General features: G+C 36.0%; 1 protein-coding gene across 1 annotated transcript in view; it reads left to right on the top strand.

Moving 5' to 3' along the window:
• EYS (eyes shut homolog) overlaps positions 1-21,025 on the top strand; it is a 685,229-nt gene that overhangs the window by 304,259 nt on the left and 359,945 nt on the right. Inside the window, exon 28 of the mRNA XM_057369428.1 lies at positions 405-604. Within this exon, the coding sequence (XP_057225411.1) occupies positions 405-604 (200 nt within the window). The remainder of the gene's footprint in view (positions 1-404; positions 605-21,025) is intronic.

The raw sequence follows: 21,025 nt of genomic DNA, 5'->3' as shown, positions 1-21,025 counted from the left end.
TTTTTACTGCAGTTGGCCCTAATGTAAAAAAAAAATTAGAAGAAATAAAAAAAAAATTAGAAGAAATAATTGTATAGACTGTGGCTCAAAAACATTCTTTAAAAATTAATCATGAGTAGGATTGCATACTTTTGGCTGTAAAACTGCTTATATAAAGCTGTATTTGTATCTATGCAAGATTAACAAATAGGAACAAGTATAGTTTCAAATTTGAGTGTGAGTTGTAATCAAAGGATCTCTATACAAACAAATTGGTGCCAAATTACAGACTTCCATTTATCAGACAATAAAAAGTCCAATATTTTTTCTAATCTCCAGATTCAGTCTCTTGCACTTGCTGTTGAGATGAATAAGCAATGTGTTTTAAAGCCGTGTAGTCAATGTATTATTATTTCTCTTCTCAGGAATGTGAATCTGCTCCCTGCATTAATGGAGGTTCTTGTCAAGATGCCATCAATGCATTTGTTTGTGCTTGCCCRAGTGGGTACACTGGCAGGTTTTGTGAAGTTGATGTTGATGTTTGCAGTGAGTCTACATTGAGCTCAGTTCTGTGTTACAATGGAGGTGTTTGTGTTGATGGACCAGGAAGAACCTTTCATTGCAGGTTAGTATGAATACTGTCATATAATTGCTTTAGTAAATGCACATTGATTTGTTAATATTTCAGGGCAGTACTGATACTATGTGCACTATGTGAACTTCAATGGATTTGGGGCTCAATTTAGTGCTCAAAAAATCTTGTTATCTTAAGCATTCACTGCTTAGMATCAGACCCTTTTATGTGAAAAATCATGCATCTCCTACTGATTTGCAGAATTATAAGTGAACACCTGCAACATAAAGTGACCCTAAAATATTTTAAATTATTATGTTTACGGATATGTACGTACTTGTCTTTTGTACTCAGAGGGAAGATTAACTTGCAATCAAGTTTAGATGCCAAGTAGTTTGTGTAATATGTGTGCAGAGACATAGGTACAAAACAACTTCCTAAGATCCGTCCTCATCATTCCCAGCTGTTAAAGACTTCTGCCTAAATACTTGTAATTTTATAGCTTATATACTTGTAATACAGCTTTAAAATCAGGCTACTTCACAGACTGTCTATATTATTATGTCAACTTTTCATTACTATCCAAGTCCCTTTTCAATTGCTACATTTGTAGAAATATTAACTACTGAAAATATTTTTTATAAACATTCTTAAGAGAGAAACATAAATATCTTCTCCTATATATTCACATGTTCAAGGTCTCTCTGGATAGTATCCCTTTGCTCCAGTGAATCATCTGTAGCACTCATCCTGCTACCATATGCAAACTAGCTGAAGGTGCATTTGATCCCACTATCTGTGTCATTGATGAAGATAGTAAATAGYTTTTCCCATTATAATTCAAAAACAATATGGTTGAGCTTAAACTTTTCAATACATGCTAAAGTAATTCACACTTTCTTAATTCTGCAGTGGACTACTACCTGCACAAAGACTTTCGTTGATGTCTGATAATTTGTTTTGCCCATTCATGTTTGATGGCCAGTTTGAAAATTCAATCCTGTGCATTCTCATAATTCTTCTTTCCCAGCTCGTGTTCACTCTAGACTCTTTTCAAGCCTTAGGTGCTGCAGCATCCTTTCTTCTTTCAGAGATGAATCCTGTGAATTAAATGAAATTGCTTATACTTCTCACCTCTTTTGCTTGGGAGCTTATGCCAAACATTGTAGGGGTAGTTACCTTGCACTTGCTTCTGAACTCAGCATTGACCATCAGGAGGAGTTCATGGAACCAGAGTMAGGGAATTTGAAACAATTATGAACAGAGTTTTTAGTGTTGCAAAGTTTAAAAGGGTTTTCATGAGTGTTGTAAAACTACAGTAAGGTAGATTAGGTACAGTTATGATCCTGCAAAAAGAAATTACATACTTGATACGAGTTTCTTCTGATGGGGTCCAGGAAAAGGATTTATTTCAGGTGGTCTCCTCTCCTGATAAGCTTTAGAAGACAGAAAACTCCATTCCCTATTCTTCAGCAGGTGTTACCATTCCAAGCAATGYGTACAAGTAGAAGAAACATAAAAAGGTCATAAAGTCAGGTGTGCTCCTCTACTGTGAATGCTACAGTGTGATCCCTACTCCTTTTTTACCCTTCTGGCCACACGTTTTAAGCAATCTGAACAATGCCAAYGTAGGATAGAACTTCATATGGAGGGTCGAAAAGTGGAATTGAAAAGAAAGGAAAGGAGAAGTATCTCCTACTCTAGCAAAGCACCACAAATATCCAAATAAATAATGAATCTTAATGCCTGTCACACACTGTGGAATGAGCTGCAAAAGAACATTAATCCAGTATTGTTTAGAGTCTCCTTGTTTTGGGAATTTGTCTTGGGATGTTTCAATTTTGTGGCTGGTAATCAGGAAATRGAAAGTAGTGAAAATGTCCAGTAATGGGCCAGTGTCAGGCTGCCTTAACTGTGAGARCCACTGCTAGCTTCAGCTATGATGTATGTGGTATTTTACTCTGTAGTACAATGAACAGYTCAACTTTCCTTGAATTATGTGTGAATCAATTACACACACAACCCTACAGGCTTCTTTGCTGAAATGAATATGAAAAACCCCCTTTGGGATAGTCCTTGAATTGTGTGTTATCTGAAATAYCTTTCTGTCTTCAAACCCTTGGTTTAAAAATAAAACAACTCATTGGAAATGAGACGGATGCTGGGAGTTGTAATTCAGTTCCATCCTGGGCAGATTGCCACTGAATCAGTGCTTCAGGAAACAGATTACCATCTGAAAGGATGCCCACCACCTTCTTTTGTATTTTAGTCTTCTTAATTAAAGATACTGGCTGCCGCAACAATAAACACTATATAAATCAGCAGCTTAATAATAAAGATAACATTGGCCTCAGGGGGCCTTTCAGAATACAATTCAATCCAATATACATATGATTGATATAATGAGCATGTAATAGGAATTCCAAAGCCTTTTCATAGTATTTCCAGGTATTTTGAGGAAAACAAACTGTTCACATAAAATACTCTGAAATTTCTCATTGTATTTAATCAGTTGGCTCATCTCTGCTTTTGCATCTTTTGGTCCTAGAGAATTCAGTATGTTTGGCTTGGGATTTCAAAATTTGAGCATAAATATAATAAAAACTTAGCCAGTCATGCTTACATTGGCCTTTTTCAAATGTGCATGCTGACTAGGTTCAGAAGTCATAGTGTCTTGAAAGGGTTATGTGTATAGTGCTGTCAGTCTGATCGGGTGGAAAATAATATCAACAGTCCTATGACAGGTCTTGCCTTAGATTAGGTTATTGAATAATATAGATTCATTGTACTTTTTCGGCCCTGCATAGCACATAGGGGTTTTCTGATTGAGGTTTTTTAGGGAAAACAGAGGAAACTTTTGATGTCATTCTGTGTTTACCAATCTTTTTTTTCAGAATTTAAATGTATTTAGTGTTACAAGTTTGTGGTCTGGGAGATGTGTAGGGTCACAGGTAAGTTTGACCCTATCTTTTGATTCACAAAGGAGGACTGGTGCTTTTTTAATCACTTTTTGGATTTTATTTGACTACATAATTGGTTTCAGAGATGAAGTTTTTTGGCAGCATTTTTTTWCAAGATTATTTTATACTCAAGGCAGGTAAGAGTGAATATTTGATCAACAGAATAACTGATCAAAAAATGCCAAGGTTTTTTTTTCCTTTCAGTACTTGAGATTTTAGTCAGAAAAAAAATGTAACATAAGAATATGCTATTCTACATTTCCTCCAAATAAAATGCAATTATTTTTAAGCATTCATTATGATATCTATCTATTCTTTTCTTCTGCTGATAAGAAAGCAAAGTTTAGATTTTAGAGTGTCTTGTTTGCAGTACCTTTGTGTTTTAATTTGCTTGATCTGTTTGAGCAAGGAGCAGGAGGCCTTATAACTAGCTAGGACCTCTGCAGGGATCTAGGAAAGGAATTAAAACAATTCAAGCATGGAGATGCTGTATGAGCACAAAACTGGAGTCTGGAAGACATATTGCTCTGTGGCTGTGGTATGCAGACAGCATACAAGATCAGAAATGGTAATGTAGAATTGTTTGTCTTAGAGCATGTAAAAAGTAAACAAAATACACTGCTGGTATGAAACAGATAGTTGTGGGGGACCCTAGGAGTACAGTCTTATCAGGCAAACTAGGCAAAAAGATTGTTTTGAAGAATCAAACTTGTATAGGTTTTGGTAAGTGTTTTTAAACAGAAATGTCACTTATCAGTATTGTACATTCAGTCCTTTACCCCAAAGGAAGTAGAACTATTCTTTGAAGGTGTTCATGTCACCTGTGCCTCCAGGCAATATATAAAAATATACAAAAGGTTCTCCTGTACTTCAAAAGGCTTAACACAGCGAACATTTACACAGCTGCATGCCCCCATCAGCTCAAAAAGTAACTTAATGGTAAAGTATTTGTTTTGAGGCTTGCTCAGGTCTTAGGTGCCAGGTAACAAAAAAAGCATGCTTCTGCTTGAAGAATGCCAATTGGGAAGCTTAATCTCATTTAGACAGTGATAGAGAGCTTGCAAAGTCTCACCAAAGTTACAGAGTTCACATTACAGAGAGCTATGCATCTAAGTTCCTCCTAGCATAGGAGTAACATAAGAAGCGATTCATTTTATGTGGGGAATATCTTCCCGACAATTTTATAATATGGAAGCTACAATTTCACTGGGATATCACCATCCTGTTATGTGGAAGAAGCAACTTCACTGGGRCACCACAATCTATTAAAACTGGCAAGTCATAAAACAGTAGGTTCTCACATTTTTAGGCTCTCTGAATATGTATGGGGTACATTCTGTGTCACCTATAAAAACAGATGCCCCTCCGTGCTCCCACACTATATGTAGATAACAAGATGGGTTCTGCTGATTTCATAATTCACTGCCTAGTTCTTTACATTTAGTGAASCACGAATATTTGAGTGTTTGCATTCTGTGTAATGGTTACATGAAAACAAAAGAATGTGCATTTGGATTCAAGCCAAGAACCACATAACCCTGTATGCTATTTCCACCAGTGCCCATAAGGGGATTGCCAGGAAAAATATGAAAAATGRACATGTTATTTGGCCTCCAGTACTMTCCCATGTTCTCTCAAATGGTTCTYTTCCTGAGCTTGTGCTGGTCTGTTCAGTAGAAGTCAGTGAGTCTGTACTTGCACCATCTTCCCTTGAACATATATGAACTTTTCCTCTGAGGGGCCTGCTTTGACTGAGCAATTTCCAGAGATCCCTGAGCATATCAGCTGTTCTGTGCCAGCACTGCACAGCAAATAGACCCACAGGTCTCATCTGTTGCATGGAAAAAATCTCCCTTTATTTTTATTTTTATTTTTAATGACTGCTACTGCCAGCTTTATCCCATGTCTAGTGTGGAAAAGAATGAAAAGACAATTCCTTGATTTTGTGAGCCACTGCCACATTGCCCCATGCCCCTTCCATTCTAGGGCAAAGGTTTCTTGTTTTTCCTGTCTTTCCTCCTTCAGAAGCCATCACAAAGTTTTAGTCATCCTTGTTGCCCTTTTTCAAGGCTTTTTAATTCCTGTTTTTCCTTTACTAAGACAATGAGACAAGAAATACACGCAGTATCCAGGCTATGGGTCACTCTGTGATTTATGCAGCGGTGTCTTTTCTTTCTCCTTCTCTATTCCTCCAATACCAAGAGCAACTAACTTTTCACTAATGCTGTGAGGAAGGGGAACATAGGTGTTTCAGTTTTATTCTTAAGTTGGCTGATCACTTAAATTAAGCTTCCATGGAGAACAGTCAGATAAAGTTGGCATGCTATACGCATCTATACTACTGTATGTATCATTATTTTATTTATATAGATATATACATGATTTTCATTGCATCACACTTTTTTTTTAATTTAGTCAAAATCTCATTCTTACTGTCTTACTTATTCATCCATTTTATAATGACAAATGCTTATCTCATCATGTGAAAAATACTAACTCTAGCACTATCAATTGAAATTGTATGATAAAAATGCATTTCATGTCCTGTATTTTTCTCACTTATGTGACAAGCTTATAAGGGAAAAAGGAAAAAGTCCATCCTAGTTTTTATTTTGTAGCCTGCTAATATAAACAATTCATTTAATAAACTACATTTCCTCACTGTTAATCTTAACATATTCCTACACTTTCAATGAAAGTCAGAACTGTAATCTGTAATGACAGGAAGATTATAATGTAGTTTAAAAGAATGTAGTTCTCCAAGTGAATTATTTTTCTTAATTATTTTAGAAATTTTTTTTTAGAAATATTTTTGAGGAAAATAGCAAATTGATATGTTGGTCTTTTTGTACAATGTTTCATGGAAAGTAAAGGATTCAATCAGAATCTTAAAGAGGCAACAGATCTATTTTAGAGGTGTTGTGCCTGTATTAGCAAATTAACCAGAAGGTCAAGATCACAGTATTTGGAATAAGTATGTAAACCAAACAAATAATATATCTAAAGATGTTTAATGTGTGGAGTATGGCTGATGGAATAGCTGTCTCCTAGAGCTTCTGGGCAAAGTTAGAGACAAATTATCATTCTGTCACTCAAGTGGATTACATGTATTGATATTCAAACATGCCAAGCAATTTTGAATACCCTCAATGTATTTTGCTAATTAAATAACAAAACAAAAATACAGAAAATCTAGTATGGTTAGAAGCTGTAGAAATGGAGCATGAAGAAAGGCAAGGCATTACAAAACATATCCCAAACATGGCTATGCATATTTTTTTTTTTAAACAAATGCATGCTCTATCTTTTTGCACCCTTTACTAGTGATATTTACAATGGCAGCACTCCATCTAGTTAAAATTAACCACTCTCTTTACCATTTTACTGTTCTAAAATTCAACAGTAAAGTGCAATCTGCTAGAGAATTAGCGTTGTCTACAAAAATGCAGACAGCAGTTTCTGGAAATGAGGCACTAAAATCTAGTAGGAAAAAAAACACACCCAAAAGCAAAACACAAATCTAATACAAATCACCCATCTGCCCAGTCCCAGAATAAAACCATTTTAAATCTTACATCTGAATAGCTTTTGCCAATTGTTATATTGTATTTTTTTAAGTAAACCTTTTAAAAATTCATTGCCTGAAAAGACACAGGATGCCTCTACCCTATGTATATATTMGTTTGGTGTTTTGTTTTTGTTTTTATAGCTAAGTTGTTTTGTGACTTTATGATACAGAAGCCAAATAAAAATAGCTAGTGGGAATCACATTCCCATCCTCATTATACAAGATGCAGGGACTGAACAGGTGGGAAGGTACCTGCAACAGAACATTTTGGTTTTTTCTAGGCATACACAGAGAATATGAAATACAACCTTATCCAAAACATGAATGCCCAGGTGAAATCCAAGACCTAGAAAAAGATTTAATTTCACAGGGCTTTAAGATATAATATGCTGCTTATTTATTCAGCATATTATATGAAGTACTAAAGCATATTACACAAGTGGATCGAAGACATGTCCCTTTTGATATTTTTGCTGTTACTGTCTTCAAAACTTTGTGATATTTGTGGCATTTTTTTTCTTTCTAAAATATATCTTCTAAGCATATATACACAACTGACAAATAAAATGCCAAGAGTGAACTGACTTCACATTTTAAAGTGACTGTTTACAAAAGCAGCAATAAATCTATAATAAAATTTACCTAATTTAAAAAGTAAGATTACTGCATCTGGTTGTGTTAAATTAACAAGTTATGCAATGTGGCAGTTGAATATGTTTAATATGTTATTGTTTAAAATCCCTTATTTACTGTTTTGCAGGGTTCAAACCTACTAGCATTTTGCAAACATAAGGCATTTACTACCTTGTATCTTGCCTCAATTTGAAAAAAAAGGGCTGTGCTTTATTTGAAAACTTAAAAGACTACAAGACAACAGTTTACTAGAATCCTTGAGGGTATTTTTGAATAATTAAATGGATATGCTAATTTTTACAATAAAAATAGTTACAAGAAATATGAAAAAGCAATGGAAAATATTACCTATTTTAAGACCAAGATAGAAATATTAGTGTTTTAACTTGCCCGTATAAAAAAGGCTTTTTCTAAACTGCATTCACTTGTACCTTGACCTTGGTAGCATAAAGAATTTGAAAACTCTATTTCGGGTCATTGCTTAAAACAACACAATTTCTGCAGGTTTTATTTGATGGATTGATTGACTGGGTTTTGTTTTTTAAAGGGCATTTATTGAAAAAGTTACAGAATAGCTTATGGCTATTTAGTTTTGCTTTATCCTCATTTAAAAAGGTGAGAAAATTACGCAAGTCTGAAAAACGCAGTTACAAATGTTATTTATATTTACTCAAATTAAAAAAAATATATATAMGACCTTGCATTCTATGCCTGAATGTGCCATACAATGTAGTTCTATTAGAATTTCTCTAAAGTGTCATAAATTGTGTATATTAATGCAACTGTAATTACATACTCTTTCTTTATATGGGTTTACCTGAAATGCTTTGCTATTTCTGGAAGGTTTCATGCTGAAAATCTCAATTTTAATTGTGTAGGACACAGCTGAAGACCAGTGTTCACCCAGTTTCTGTTAATCTGCACTGGTGAATTGGGTGTTTTCCTAGGATCTCAGCCCAGGGGAATAACGTTTTCCCTTCAGCGATTAATGTAGTGTATAGTACCAAGTATTAACAGCTATAGACTTTTTTTTTTAACTCCAGATGTGCACACCTGAATGACTTCATGCTGAAGTAACCTTATCTTRGGAAGCACTAATGCTAGAAATAAGTCAAATATTTATTGTAAACTAATCTTCCTCAGGGTTTGAGCACTGAAGTAAAACTTTGATTTTCATTGTTGATATAATTTTCAATAACTTTGAATATTGACACATAGTTCTTTGTACTCATTATTATGTTAGAGAATTGGGGGAGAGAAAATGAAACATGTGAACTGCCATTTAGTGTCAGACCTCAGCTTCATTTTGGTCTCTGTCTGATCTTGCACTGTAACCTGACTTCAGAGAAACAACTGAGGAATTCAGTAGAAAAATATTTTTCTCCCTTACTCTTCATCTACCACCACGCGTAGATTTCARTTTAACAACTTGGAGGCAGTGATTACCCTGAAGCATAAGTTCAGGATCCTTCAGAAAGGTTATTTTGAAACATTTTTACATTAAATATGGATATTTCTGTATCCATAAAGTTTCAACACCTTTCCAAGATTTCCTTCACATGTCTACCATTAAAAATTGCTCATCTGTTGTAGGTATGATCTCTAACAGTATTGTGTTAAGTCATGTATATTTCTTTATACATCTCCTTCTTTTGATTTCTTCCAGAACTCAGTTTATCCAAAACAAGTATCAGTCATTCTGGACAGGTGTCCCCAAAATTCTGTTTCCYGCACAATTGCAAGTGCTCAGGTGCTCTGTCTTCTTCTCAGTGACCATTAGGGTATATATACTACAGTAGCTACTTTGGTTCCTACTAAAAATTCCTATTATTTTTCTCATTTCTTGTCAACAATCTCCTTGTGATGGCCTAACAGTAAGAAATATAATTGCTGTTTTCTCTCAAATAATAAATAAGGAGAATGGAAAGACTTCAAGGAAGAAACTTGGCCATCTTTGCTTTCCAAGTGAATGTAGAAGACCAACAGAACTTAATTAATAGCAAAGCTATGAAGGTAAGGAGCAGAAAACATAATTCTTCACTACCAGTGGTCTATTAGAATGATTTAAAAAAAAAATTCTAAACTAGTCTGAACTGAGAAATTAAAGTTATATTTTTTTGGTGAGTATTCCCAGCAATCTAAATGCTTGTTTCCTGGAATTCTCTCCAATGGGAAGGCTACCAGATATGGTACATTAGGCACTGTTGAGAAATTTTCTGGTACAATGTGGTTGAATGACAAAACAAAAAGTAAGTAGTGAGGAAAATCACAGTGGAAGCATTTCTATGTATGCCAATATTGGTATTAACTATTATTATTTTGACTTGTTTTGAAGAAAGGCAAACTTTTTTATTCATAACCTTAATAAAATGGGTAGACCATCTCATACTGTGCATGGGCTGAAAGGCATGCCAGGGGTGAAGACCACATCAGATCAACAAAGATCTGTAGCTGGAACTCAGGAAAAAAAAAAGGGGGAGGTTATGAACTTTTGTGGTCTTTTGAAGTAGGGGCAGGCAACTCAGGAAGACTCTGAACTCTGTTGAAGATGTCCCTGTCCATGGCAGTGGGGTTGGAATTAAAGGATTTCAAGGTCCCCTTCCAATCCAAACCATTCTGATTTTCTGTATCAGAGGGTTATGCAGGTAGGAAATTGGAAGCACCATAGCTTGAGTAAAAGTCTTAGTATTCCTAGTGGTGTAAAAAAAAAGTTTATATGAATATATTAGCAACAAAAAGAGGGATGACGAGAATCGTCATACATTATTGGTGGGGGTTGGGGGGAACCTAGTGAAAATGGAGAAACTCAAGCTGAGGTACTTTTAATGCCTTTTTTGTCTCTGTCTTTAACAGTAAGAACTGTTGTTAGGGGAATGAATTGTCTGGTGAAAAAGGACCTGGAGGTGCTGGTTGACAGCACCAGCTCTGAACATGAGCCAGCAGTGTGCCCAGGTAGCCAAGAAGGCTAATGGCATCCTCACTTGTATCAGAAGTAGTGCAGCCAGCAGGTTATGGAAGKRGTCATTGCCATGAACTCAGCTCTGKTGAGGTTACATGTTGAATTCTGTGTTCAGTTTTGAGCCCCTGATAACAAAAAAGATATTGAGGCACTGGAGCATGTCCAAGGAAGCTGGTGAAGGGTCTAGAGAGTAAGTCCAATGAGGGGTGGCTGAGGAGCTCATAATCATTTGTTAAATGCTGCTGATAAACTTTCCTTTATTTGTTTGGAAATGGGTTCTAAGAAATCATACCCATGACCTTTCTAGGGACAGAGATAAAGCTGATTGGCCTGTAATGTGCAGTCTTCCTTCCAACTTTTTCTTCTTAAAGGTAAACACAATATAAATCTTTTTCCAGCTAATAAATCACCCAAGGCCACTGACACCTCTAATGTCTRTGTTGTTATAAGTACTACAACAGTCATTATATTTCCCTCACAAATTACCTTTCTTTTTTAAAATTTACCGTGGATGGCTGACCACTGATATAAACACAACAGAGAAGTGTTTTCATTTCTGGCTCCTTCATTTGTGGCAAAACAGGAAACTTCAGGTCCATATTCTAAAAAAAATTACAATCTTTGTAACACATGGTAGCAATATCCCTTACATATCAACATGTAAATTATTCTCTTCTAGCAGCTGCACAGTTCATCTGCCTTTGTCCTGTTGGTTAGTGAACAGCAAATGAAGGCAATCCAGATGCTCATGGTAGTGTGCCTCAATGGAAAACTGTATTTTKTCACTTACTATTTTCTTTGGATTCATGGATAATACACCCTATAAAATCCCACAAAAGAATCAATTATGTTATTCTGAAGCCTGGCAGATACAGCTTATTTAGCCAGTTTTTGGCTGGTTTGGGTTTTTTTTTGTGATTTTGTTTGTGCTGTTGGTTTTTGTTGATGGCTGTTTTGTTTTCTCTCTGACACTTATTCCATGAAATGATAAGTAGGTGTGTTTGGAATGAGGCTGCTCCAAGGCCTGTCTTCCAGAAGCATTCTTCCTCTTCTTGTCCATATTCTGAGTCTTCTCTAGGTTGCCTCCAAGAGCTTCTATGCTTACGATTACAGAGATTGTAGAACCTGGAAAAGGTTTATTTCCCACACTATAAGACCCAGCTGGTCATCACTAAATATTTTAATTGATGCTTTATTTGGATAGAGTGGAAAAACTMGGAACATGAGCTTTGTCTTGTACTTCAGTCACAAGCATAGCCACACTTACAGTGAACTGCTATCAGTAGAAGTGATCAAATAATAACTTCAGACCACCTTAGTTGATTATCATGTTGTAATTGCTATACAATCAATTTGGGAAAAATGGAGTAGTCTGTGTGATGTTTTAGTGGCCTCCAATTTGTATTGTCTTCCCTGAATTTATTCTTTAGAGCTGTGTGAATAGARTGCGATACACTAAACATATGTAGCTAAATTACCATTTGCTGCTGCTAATTCTCTTTTTCCTCTTTGGCTCATGTACAGTACAGAAATAAAAGACCCAAAAGTAAAAATCAATGCTTCSTAATTTTGAGGGCTTTTTGGGTACTTAGTTGAGCATGTCACTGACTGATACAGAACAATAGACCCCTTTGGGGATAGGRTCTAAATAGCTTCCCAGATTGTGTTCTCAGTAATGAAAGTCCTGTTGAAGATGAACTGTTAAATCAGTTGTTCTGAGTACTATGCTGACAGTTCATTTGGTTTTGCTTCAAATCTGAGGATAACTTTTAAGAAGCAGTAACAGAGTTTGCAGTGATTATACTATTTTTAACATTTTTCGGGGACAAATACTGAGTGTTTCTACTTGGAAAAAAAATCAGTTAATGACATAGGCAGACTTTGCAGTTGCCTCATTGTGCAASTGTGCAAACTTAGAATCTGAAGTAAAAGGAAGACAAGCCCAGACCATTAATAAGTGTGTTAAGGGATGCTACCAGTGTGAGTCCTTTCAGAGGGCTGAAACAGCATGTGTGTTGCATATTGCTGAGATTATTGAGAAACTCAGAGCAAAGATGAATGCATGACCTGCTTTCAGATGAGAATGAATGCAGCTCCTGGTAACTCAGCATGATGTTTTCTTTAGACTCAGAGCCAACTGCTTCAAAACAATAAAGAAAATCCTCTCCAACCTGAATCTATCCTTCAATTAGGAGAGTAACAATAGCTGGCAGGGAGTGGAGGAATCCTGCATTTACTTTTGGTATATAATTTCAGACATCTCCTTTTCTCATGATTCCTACAGTAAAATCCCATTATGAAAATTGGCACCAGCAAGACTATATAATATTTATACACTCATACATATATGCATATTTATATTCACTATTTGTTGCAAATGTTAGTCTGGAGAAATAAATGAATAATCCACATTTCCATTACTAAATACTGCATACACAGAGTTTAAGATATATGTTTTAAATTATTATATTAAGCCTTATCATTGGAAGTAAAAAAAAAAAAAATGTGCCTTTACATGGAAAAAATAATTTTAGTTTCTGAAGCAAATGGTGATTAATGACTTCTGCACATTGCTATGACTATGTGGGCACAAAACTTGGTACGCAAAAGACTTTCATGGCATTTAGAAAAAATGCGTAGTCTTGAATTCAGAACTCCTGAATTTTTTTTTTTTTTTTCAATTTATGCATCGAAAATGTTACATTAAAATAGAACAGCATGAACTGGAGGCAGTGCAGCTCTCCAGTGTCACTACTGTCACTCTTTATTTTATGTATAATAACTTTCAAATAGAGTGATATGGTGATTCTTCCCCTCTAGTGCACTCTTATGAGTGCAGTGGCAGTGCTGCCTCCAGCACAGGAAGGACAAGAACCGGTTGGCCTGAGTCCAGATCAATCCCAAATTGATCAGAGGGATGGAGAACCTCTCCTTTGKGGAGAGCTGGGATTGCTTGGCCTGGAAAAGAAAAGGCTTTGGGCTAATTTGACCTAATTGTGGCCTTCCAACACTTGAAGGGAGCCTACATCAAAGCTGGAGAGGACTTTTTATAAGAGCATGTAGTGACAGGACAAGGAGGAATTGATTTAAACTGAAAGAGGGTAGGTTTCAATGAGATGCTAGGAAAAAAAATTCTATGAGTGTTCTGAGGCACTGAAACAGTTTGCCTGGAGAAGCTGTGAGTGACTGATCCTCAGGAATGTTTAAGGCCAGGTTGGATGGAGCTCTGAGCAATCTAGTCCAGTGAAAGGTATCCCTTTCCATGGCAGTGGGTTGTAAACCTTTGAGGTCCCTTCCAACCCAGGCCATTTTCTGATTCTATGATCTCTGATTCTATGATTCCATGATTCTATGATTGATTCTATGATTCCATTGTATACGTGGTATGAAAGAGGATATTAAATGTTAAATATTTGACATTTACCATTACTGTCATCATTTGACATTACCATTATGCACATGACATGCATTCAATATTTCATTTTTTAAATAACTTAATAGCTAATACTAAAGTTTGTAGATYTCTGTTGTATTTTTCATTCACCTTTGTTCCCAGCTGAATTGATGTTTCCCCCAAGGAAAGTGGATCCATGTGTTTCTTTCAGAAGTTCCTATTAGTCTGACTTTGTATCTTTCACACAATATACTGAACAGCCAAAAGAAAGAAAGCACCAATCAAGAGGACAAAGCCTCTTCAATAGAGTTCTTGAAGGCTTACAAGCACAGATCGATTATATTATTGTAAAAGGTATCAAAGACTGAATTTCAGCCATGATAAGCATTATTGAATACWGGTACTTCTCTGAAAGCATTTAGTATCTGCATGATTAGATCCATTCTGCACTAATCAGTTTTCTCATGCATTACCGTATCATTTACTATTTATACATTTCATTAACTTAGATTCTTTACTCACTGAATTTTCTAGAGGCAGCTCTTTGAAGTTATAAAGCATAGACCACACTCTGAAMCTTGCATTTGTTCAGAAACAACATAAAATAAGAGCATAGTAATTAATAAAACTACGGAAAGTACTGTTTAAAGTACTTTTAAAGTGCTSTTTAAAATGTAGCATCAATCTTTTGAGACTTACAGACATAAATGCAGACAAATAAAAGCTTACAATTAATCCAAACTTGTAAAAATAGTAAGAAAATGCTATGGGAAATACATCTCACAACCATGGTCTGAGTCTGGAAGCTAGCACAAATAAGGAAAATATATAGGGATGGTTCTAGAATGCCAGCATGAATTACGCACCATTTAGATCCATTTTCTTTCTGCTCACATAGGGAAGCATCCTGAGTCCTATGGTGAAACAGTCCTTTCTTAGGTGCGGGCTGCATCCTTTCACTTCCCTAACTCAGGAATAGTATCTGATATATTGTCAGAGCTTGCACCCCTTCCTCCTATCTCCTCCTCACTTATTGTTGCAGAGATTAGAACAGAATTTGGGGCATGAATCACAGAATGGGTCAGGTTGGAAGAGACCACAGTGGTCATCGGTCCAACCTCCCTGCTCAAGCAGGGTCATCCCAGAGCAATGGCACAGGATTGTGTCCAGACAGTTCTTGAGGATTTCCAGTGAGGGAGACTCCATAAMCTCTCTGGGCAATCTRTTCTAATGCAAGGTGACCTGCACAGTAACAAAGTTCTTCCTAATTTTCAGGTGGAACTCTCCAAGTGCAGGACCCCACATTTACCCCTGTCAGGTTTCAGTCAGTTCTTCTCTGCCCATCTCCCCAGCCTCTCGAGGTCCTTCTGGAGGGCTGCWCAGCCCTCGGGGGTATCGGCCACTACTCCCAGCTTTGTGTAATCGGTGAACCTGCTGAGGACGCCTCTGCCCCTTCATCCAAGTTATTGATGAATAAATTAAACAATGTTGGGCCCAGTATCCCACTTTAGAAGACAAATTGTGCCTTCTAACAGAGCCTGAGTGTACAGACATTCAGGGAGGAAAGGAAGGGAATTCCATCCAGCCTCATGGACCCCTACAACACTTTCATTTTGAAATTTTAAGCAAAGGTTACAATATGAAAATACAAAGTTCACAAAGAAATTTCCTCAGTTTAGCTCTCTTTGCAATACAACATGGAATCATTAAAAAAAAAAAAAAAAAAAAACCAMCAACAAAAAAAACCCAAAACCTTAAGTCAAAAGGAACCTTTAAGATCATCTTGTTCCAACTCCCCCAACCCCACCATGGVCARCAATGCCTCCCAATAGCCCAGTAGCTTGAGCCCTGTCCAGTTTGGCCTTGAACTYCTCCGGGAATGCAGGACCCACAATTTCATGGCAACCTGTTCCAGAGTCTCACTGCCCTCTGAGTAAAGCCTTCTTTCCTAACACCTAAMCCAAACCTATGCCTTATCATTATCTGCCCACATAAAAAAAGTCCCTCTTCCTCTTTTTTATAAAGAAAAAAATGTTTAAAAGTTTGCTAATATTTAAATCACCTGTTTGGTTTAGATACAGAGCAGCTGACRTTGTGCTCTTTAGAATATCAGCTATCTCTGCCATTCTGTACAAGTAATCTGGAARAGTGTAGTCCATGAATATGTTCACATACATATGTGGTAAAGTTATCATGGAAATCAACCTCTTCATTAAAACTGACAAATTTTGTTGTTAGGGATTATTCTGACCTTAATAACACATTTATTTGTAGTAGCCTTCAAAGCTAAGCAAGAATAAAACTGCTGTTTTTTCGTGTCTTACAAAATCCCAATGTATTATGGCTGAATTTCAGGACTAAGGASACTGTGAGAAGTTTTAGGATTAGCATACCAATAAAGTCCTCTACTGGAGAGGTACCTGCTTGCAAAAGGAACTTTTTGTACACCAGAATTATTGCCTTCTTGAATGACACACAGATTTCTTCATCCCCCTAGTTGTATTGGTTGGAAATGTGATTTTTTTTTTCTTCCACCATGTTCATTGCATCTATGCTAGCAAAATATTTGAAGTTCAGTCTCAGCCATTTTGTYTCTGTCCTCAGAAGAAAGTTAGCCATCTGGCAAAATGATAACCAAACAAGAACATTTTTAAGAGCTTAGTTCACACTGCTGACAAAGCAACGCTTGCAGCAGTAGCATACACTGCATTGGGAGTGCTTGGGAGTGCCAGAGCAGTTTTAATAGCTGAGGGGAGGAGACACCTGTCTCTGCACTCTGAAGAGCTGGCACAGACCTATTTTTTTATTTTTTTTTTTAATTTTTAAGATATGATGTYACTTCTCCTAAGAAGGTACAGCTTCTCCATTGGTATGTTTCAGCAACCATTTTGACATGTATCACAATTTATTTTATACAACTGTAACATTGTCCATGGGAAGAAATTCATAGGCATGGTAGACATGTGAATGACACTCTGAAGTACAAATTTTGTCATTATGTTAGACATGTGGCTGGCAGGATTTCAACAGATGGAATTGAATGGTTAGCATAACGAAAGAGCGTTTTTTAGCTACACAAGGCGGTGCGAAGAACAAGTCCTGCTGTGTTATTAGTCTTTGATGTTTATTCATTCACATTTAAGCAGCTCCCTTCTGTGTGAAGTAGCCATCAGTACAGTAAGAATGTTCCTGCTAGAATATGCACTTGTTACTGCCACTATGGCATTTTCYGTGACATGGATCATCACTGGCAACRCTATGAAACAATTTTTTCAAGAAAATGGAAACCGCAAAGAAACATACAAATGTAGAAATATTGCTGAAAATGTAACACTGCAGATTTCCACATTTTTTCAAAGTGTACRGTCAATTTTATTAAAAAATTCATGYGAGATCATTTGCACTATGTGGGCTCATATGGAATAATGTCCAGCTGCATTCTATCTTGTCACAATTTCCACTTTTTAAAGACTGTGCAGTTCAAATTATGTTCGTTGTATTGATATTGTATTTATGGCCCCTCCATTGGGGGGGGGGTTCTTCCTAATTCCTTGGAGTATTAAACAAAAGAGAAAACACAATATACTTGTAGAAGAGTGAAACAGGAAAAAATGTTTTCAATTWCTAAAGAAATATTTTTATGTGTTAATATGTCTTTTTAAAATTAAATAGTAAATATTTCCCTTAATTATAAATAGCCTTGAGACACAGTGTTGCCCTAAAYCCAAAAGTGAAAATGCCCCAAAGTGAGGGATTTTTTGGTGTCAGTTAAGAGAGCTCTAGTTCTTATGTTTTACAAACTAAACAAGATCAGCTAGTTCAGTCTCATTTCCTCCCCAGCTTAAGCTCTTCTAAAAATCATTTGCTTGTGCAGGAATATAAAAGTCAAAGAAGTCATTAGCTATTAAGGATAACATTTATGGGCATAAAGGAACCTTTGAAATACTGGGTGTTGTTCCTGGAATAGGCTGTAAGGCCAGAAAAGCTGTTGAAGTACCTGGAGTATTTCTCCAGTGTTTGTATATTTTACAAATATTGTGTTGAAGTAAATATGATACTACAGTGCACTGAASAAATTATACAAGTAACAAGGAGGAAAACCACAGCTTCCTTTCATCCTTTTAGCTTCCATTTCTGGAAAACAGGAATCATGCGGAAGGGGACAGATAAATTTAATTTCTGGTTCTGTCTTAGAATATTTTTTTCTTTTTCATTGACTAAATGATTCAGTTTCTTCTTTTCAATTTCCTTGGCAAACACCTCCCTGTACCAGGCAAAAATTTTTGAAAGAACAGCTTAACATCTAACATTAAAAGTGAAGAAATCCTACTCCTAATATATTAAAAGCAGATRTTCCATGGAAGACTAAGCTGAAATTTTAAATTTAAGTTTTAAATGTAGAATTAATATTTAAAGTTAAATAAAGCACAAATTCAATATATTTTAATATTACTTTATATTTCATGTTTATTTCATGTGTTTCATAAATCTAATGGATGCTTTTATTATCTTCATATATTTGAAGACAAAATAACCCTGTTTAATCAGTATCTGGCTTATAGTTGTGCTTCTGCCAAATTCACATTTTATTAATTACAGAAGAAATAATATTTTCCTCCATAAATCTCTGAAATTAGCATAATTCCTTGTTTGAAATTAATGTTGAMTATCCACTTGCTGTTAATGTACCGTGTTATTCCTGCAGTCAAACCAAATTGCCAGGTCATAACCCACATACATGGCATGGCCTACAGCTGAGTGACAGCCCATCTTTTCAGTCAATTTGAGCATTTGAATGGTGGAGAAAAATTGGAGAAATATCACCTGCATTACTGTAGAACTTGTAAGTGCTGGGTCTTCAGTAGATTTGTGTGTATGTGAGTGGTTTTCAAAGCCTTTTCTCCTCTAACGAAAGTTGGGTGAATAATTATTTTGTTGTCTTTACTCTAGAATTTCAGCACAGTTGTGTATCCTAAGCCCAAGCTTCTTGACAAACAATACAAATGATACAAATAAGCTTGCTTTATTTTCTGTATTTGAGGACAYCTTAGAAGTACCACTATAGTAGTTTAAGCTGATTTCTTGTTATTCTTTTTCTTCCATTTTCTGTATTTTCTCTCCATAATTTCTAATTTGAAATCATTTTTAGTCTTGCATATGTAGTACCATCACTTTCACAGTTAAGGCCATCTCATTAGATAACTTTGGAGTATCTTTCTCTCCAAATTGTTCATTATCTGTAGAATTTTTCAGTTCATTAACTGCTAACTGCCCATTTAAATACCTTTCCTGACCCTTAATTGAACTATGTTCCACCCTATCATCATTAAATCTACCCCAGAGCTGTGTGTGTGTTTGTGTTGCAAAGTGGGGACAGACTTGCAAGTGATTACTTGTGATATTTTATTGATGACAATGGAAAACTTAGCTTAAATGTATATTTAGAACTATAATCAAAATTTTATATCAGTTGCTGTAGAGATTAAATTATCTGGAAATAAATAATATATGTTTAATATTGGGAGCATCTTTCCTACACAATTCAGAGTTCAAGTCTTACAAGTTGCAGTTCTTTCTTTGCGTAGCTATTTTTTTAATGTTCTTCTTTCAGCACAAATATGGTATAATTGGCAAAGATGTCAAATACCACATGTTAGGATTTATCCAGCTATAGACTCTAATTTGGTTTCTTTATTGAAGTCCAGGATGAATAGAGTTAAAATACAAATATTAGAGTGTTTGAGATTTAAGCTTAAAACTTGTCACACAGAACTATGCAAAACTAACTTTTCCATCTAAAAGAGAAAATGCTTCACTACACAGACCAGCCAGTTCTTTAGAAATGTGTCATTTTAATGCTTCTAATATTTCCTTTTCCTCAGTTTAATTCCTATTTTTCATGTTTGATTTGTTTCTTCACCTCTTTGTGTGAGTTTTTGTGCTAATGCTGTTACCTGCTGACTGACATGCCTCAGTGTCTTGAAAGATTATTTCTTATATTGTAACATTATTTCCRGATCATTGTATTCTTGATAACACAGGATGCTGGCATCAGTTCTACTAAATCCTGAAAAAAGAGCATTGTAACCTGGTAATTTTATATTTGAAATACCATAAAAAAGAATAATCAAATGACAGTTCTGTTCCACGAATGGGAAGAAATACTAAAAAGGCTGTTCCTTTAGAAAAAGCAATCAGAAAGAGATAGATGTTTAGTCATGGAACAAGCTAATACCATACAGTGTGTAAAACCTGATGATTGAAAAAATCAGTGAGCTGACCAGGTAGATTTATATCTGTCTGATTCTGACTGYCTTTATATCACTCATTAGCAAAATAATAAATTAGTGTCATGTACTTGGTGCAAATTACTAAAGGCTGATGGACACATTTTCAAGGGTAGCTTTTCTGCTATATATTTTACATATGTCTATGTATCATAGTAAATTTAAATGAAAAAGCAGGCCATTGAAAATTAATTTGTACTTACTGGGGAAGAATACTTTATTTTAACTTCTGCCTGTTAGCCTTGACAGGCTGCTGAGCCTCATGCAGTGGCTTTCACTGCCCTAGGCTGGGATGGCRAGAGAAAAAGAAGGGTAGAACTGAGAAAAGTTGTGGGTTGAGATAGACTCTTTAATGGTCAAAACAAAGCTGCAAGCACAAACAAAGCAAATCAAGGTATTCCTTCATCACTTCCCATGGGCAGGCAGGTATTCAGCCATCTCCAGGAAAACAGGGCTCCATCCCATGTAGCAGTGACTTGGGAAGACAAACACCCTCACTCCAGATGTCCTTCCCTTCCTCTCCCATGGATGTCATTGCTAAGCATGATGCCATGTGATATGGGATGTCGCTTTGGTCAGTTTGGGGCAGTGGTCCGGGCTGTGTACTCTCCCAGCTACCTGTGCAACCTCAGCCTGTGCCCTGAGGGGTGGTCAGAGAACAGAAAAGGTCC

Source organism: Malurus melanocephalus, unplaced genomic scaffold (assembly GCF_030028575.1).
Source record: "Malurus melanocephalus ecotype Western Australia unplaced genomic scaffold, MMel_1.1 scaffold_109, whole genome shotgun sequence".
Classification (NCBI taxonomy): Eukaryota; Metazoa; Chordata; class Aves; order Passeriformes; family Maluridae; genus Malurus; species Malurus melanocephalus.
Note: the sequence above shows the minus strand (reverse complement) of the source record. Positions and strands in the feature narration are given on the sequence as shown.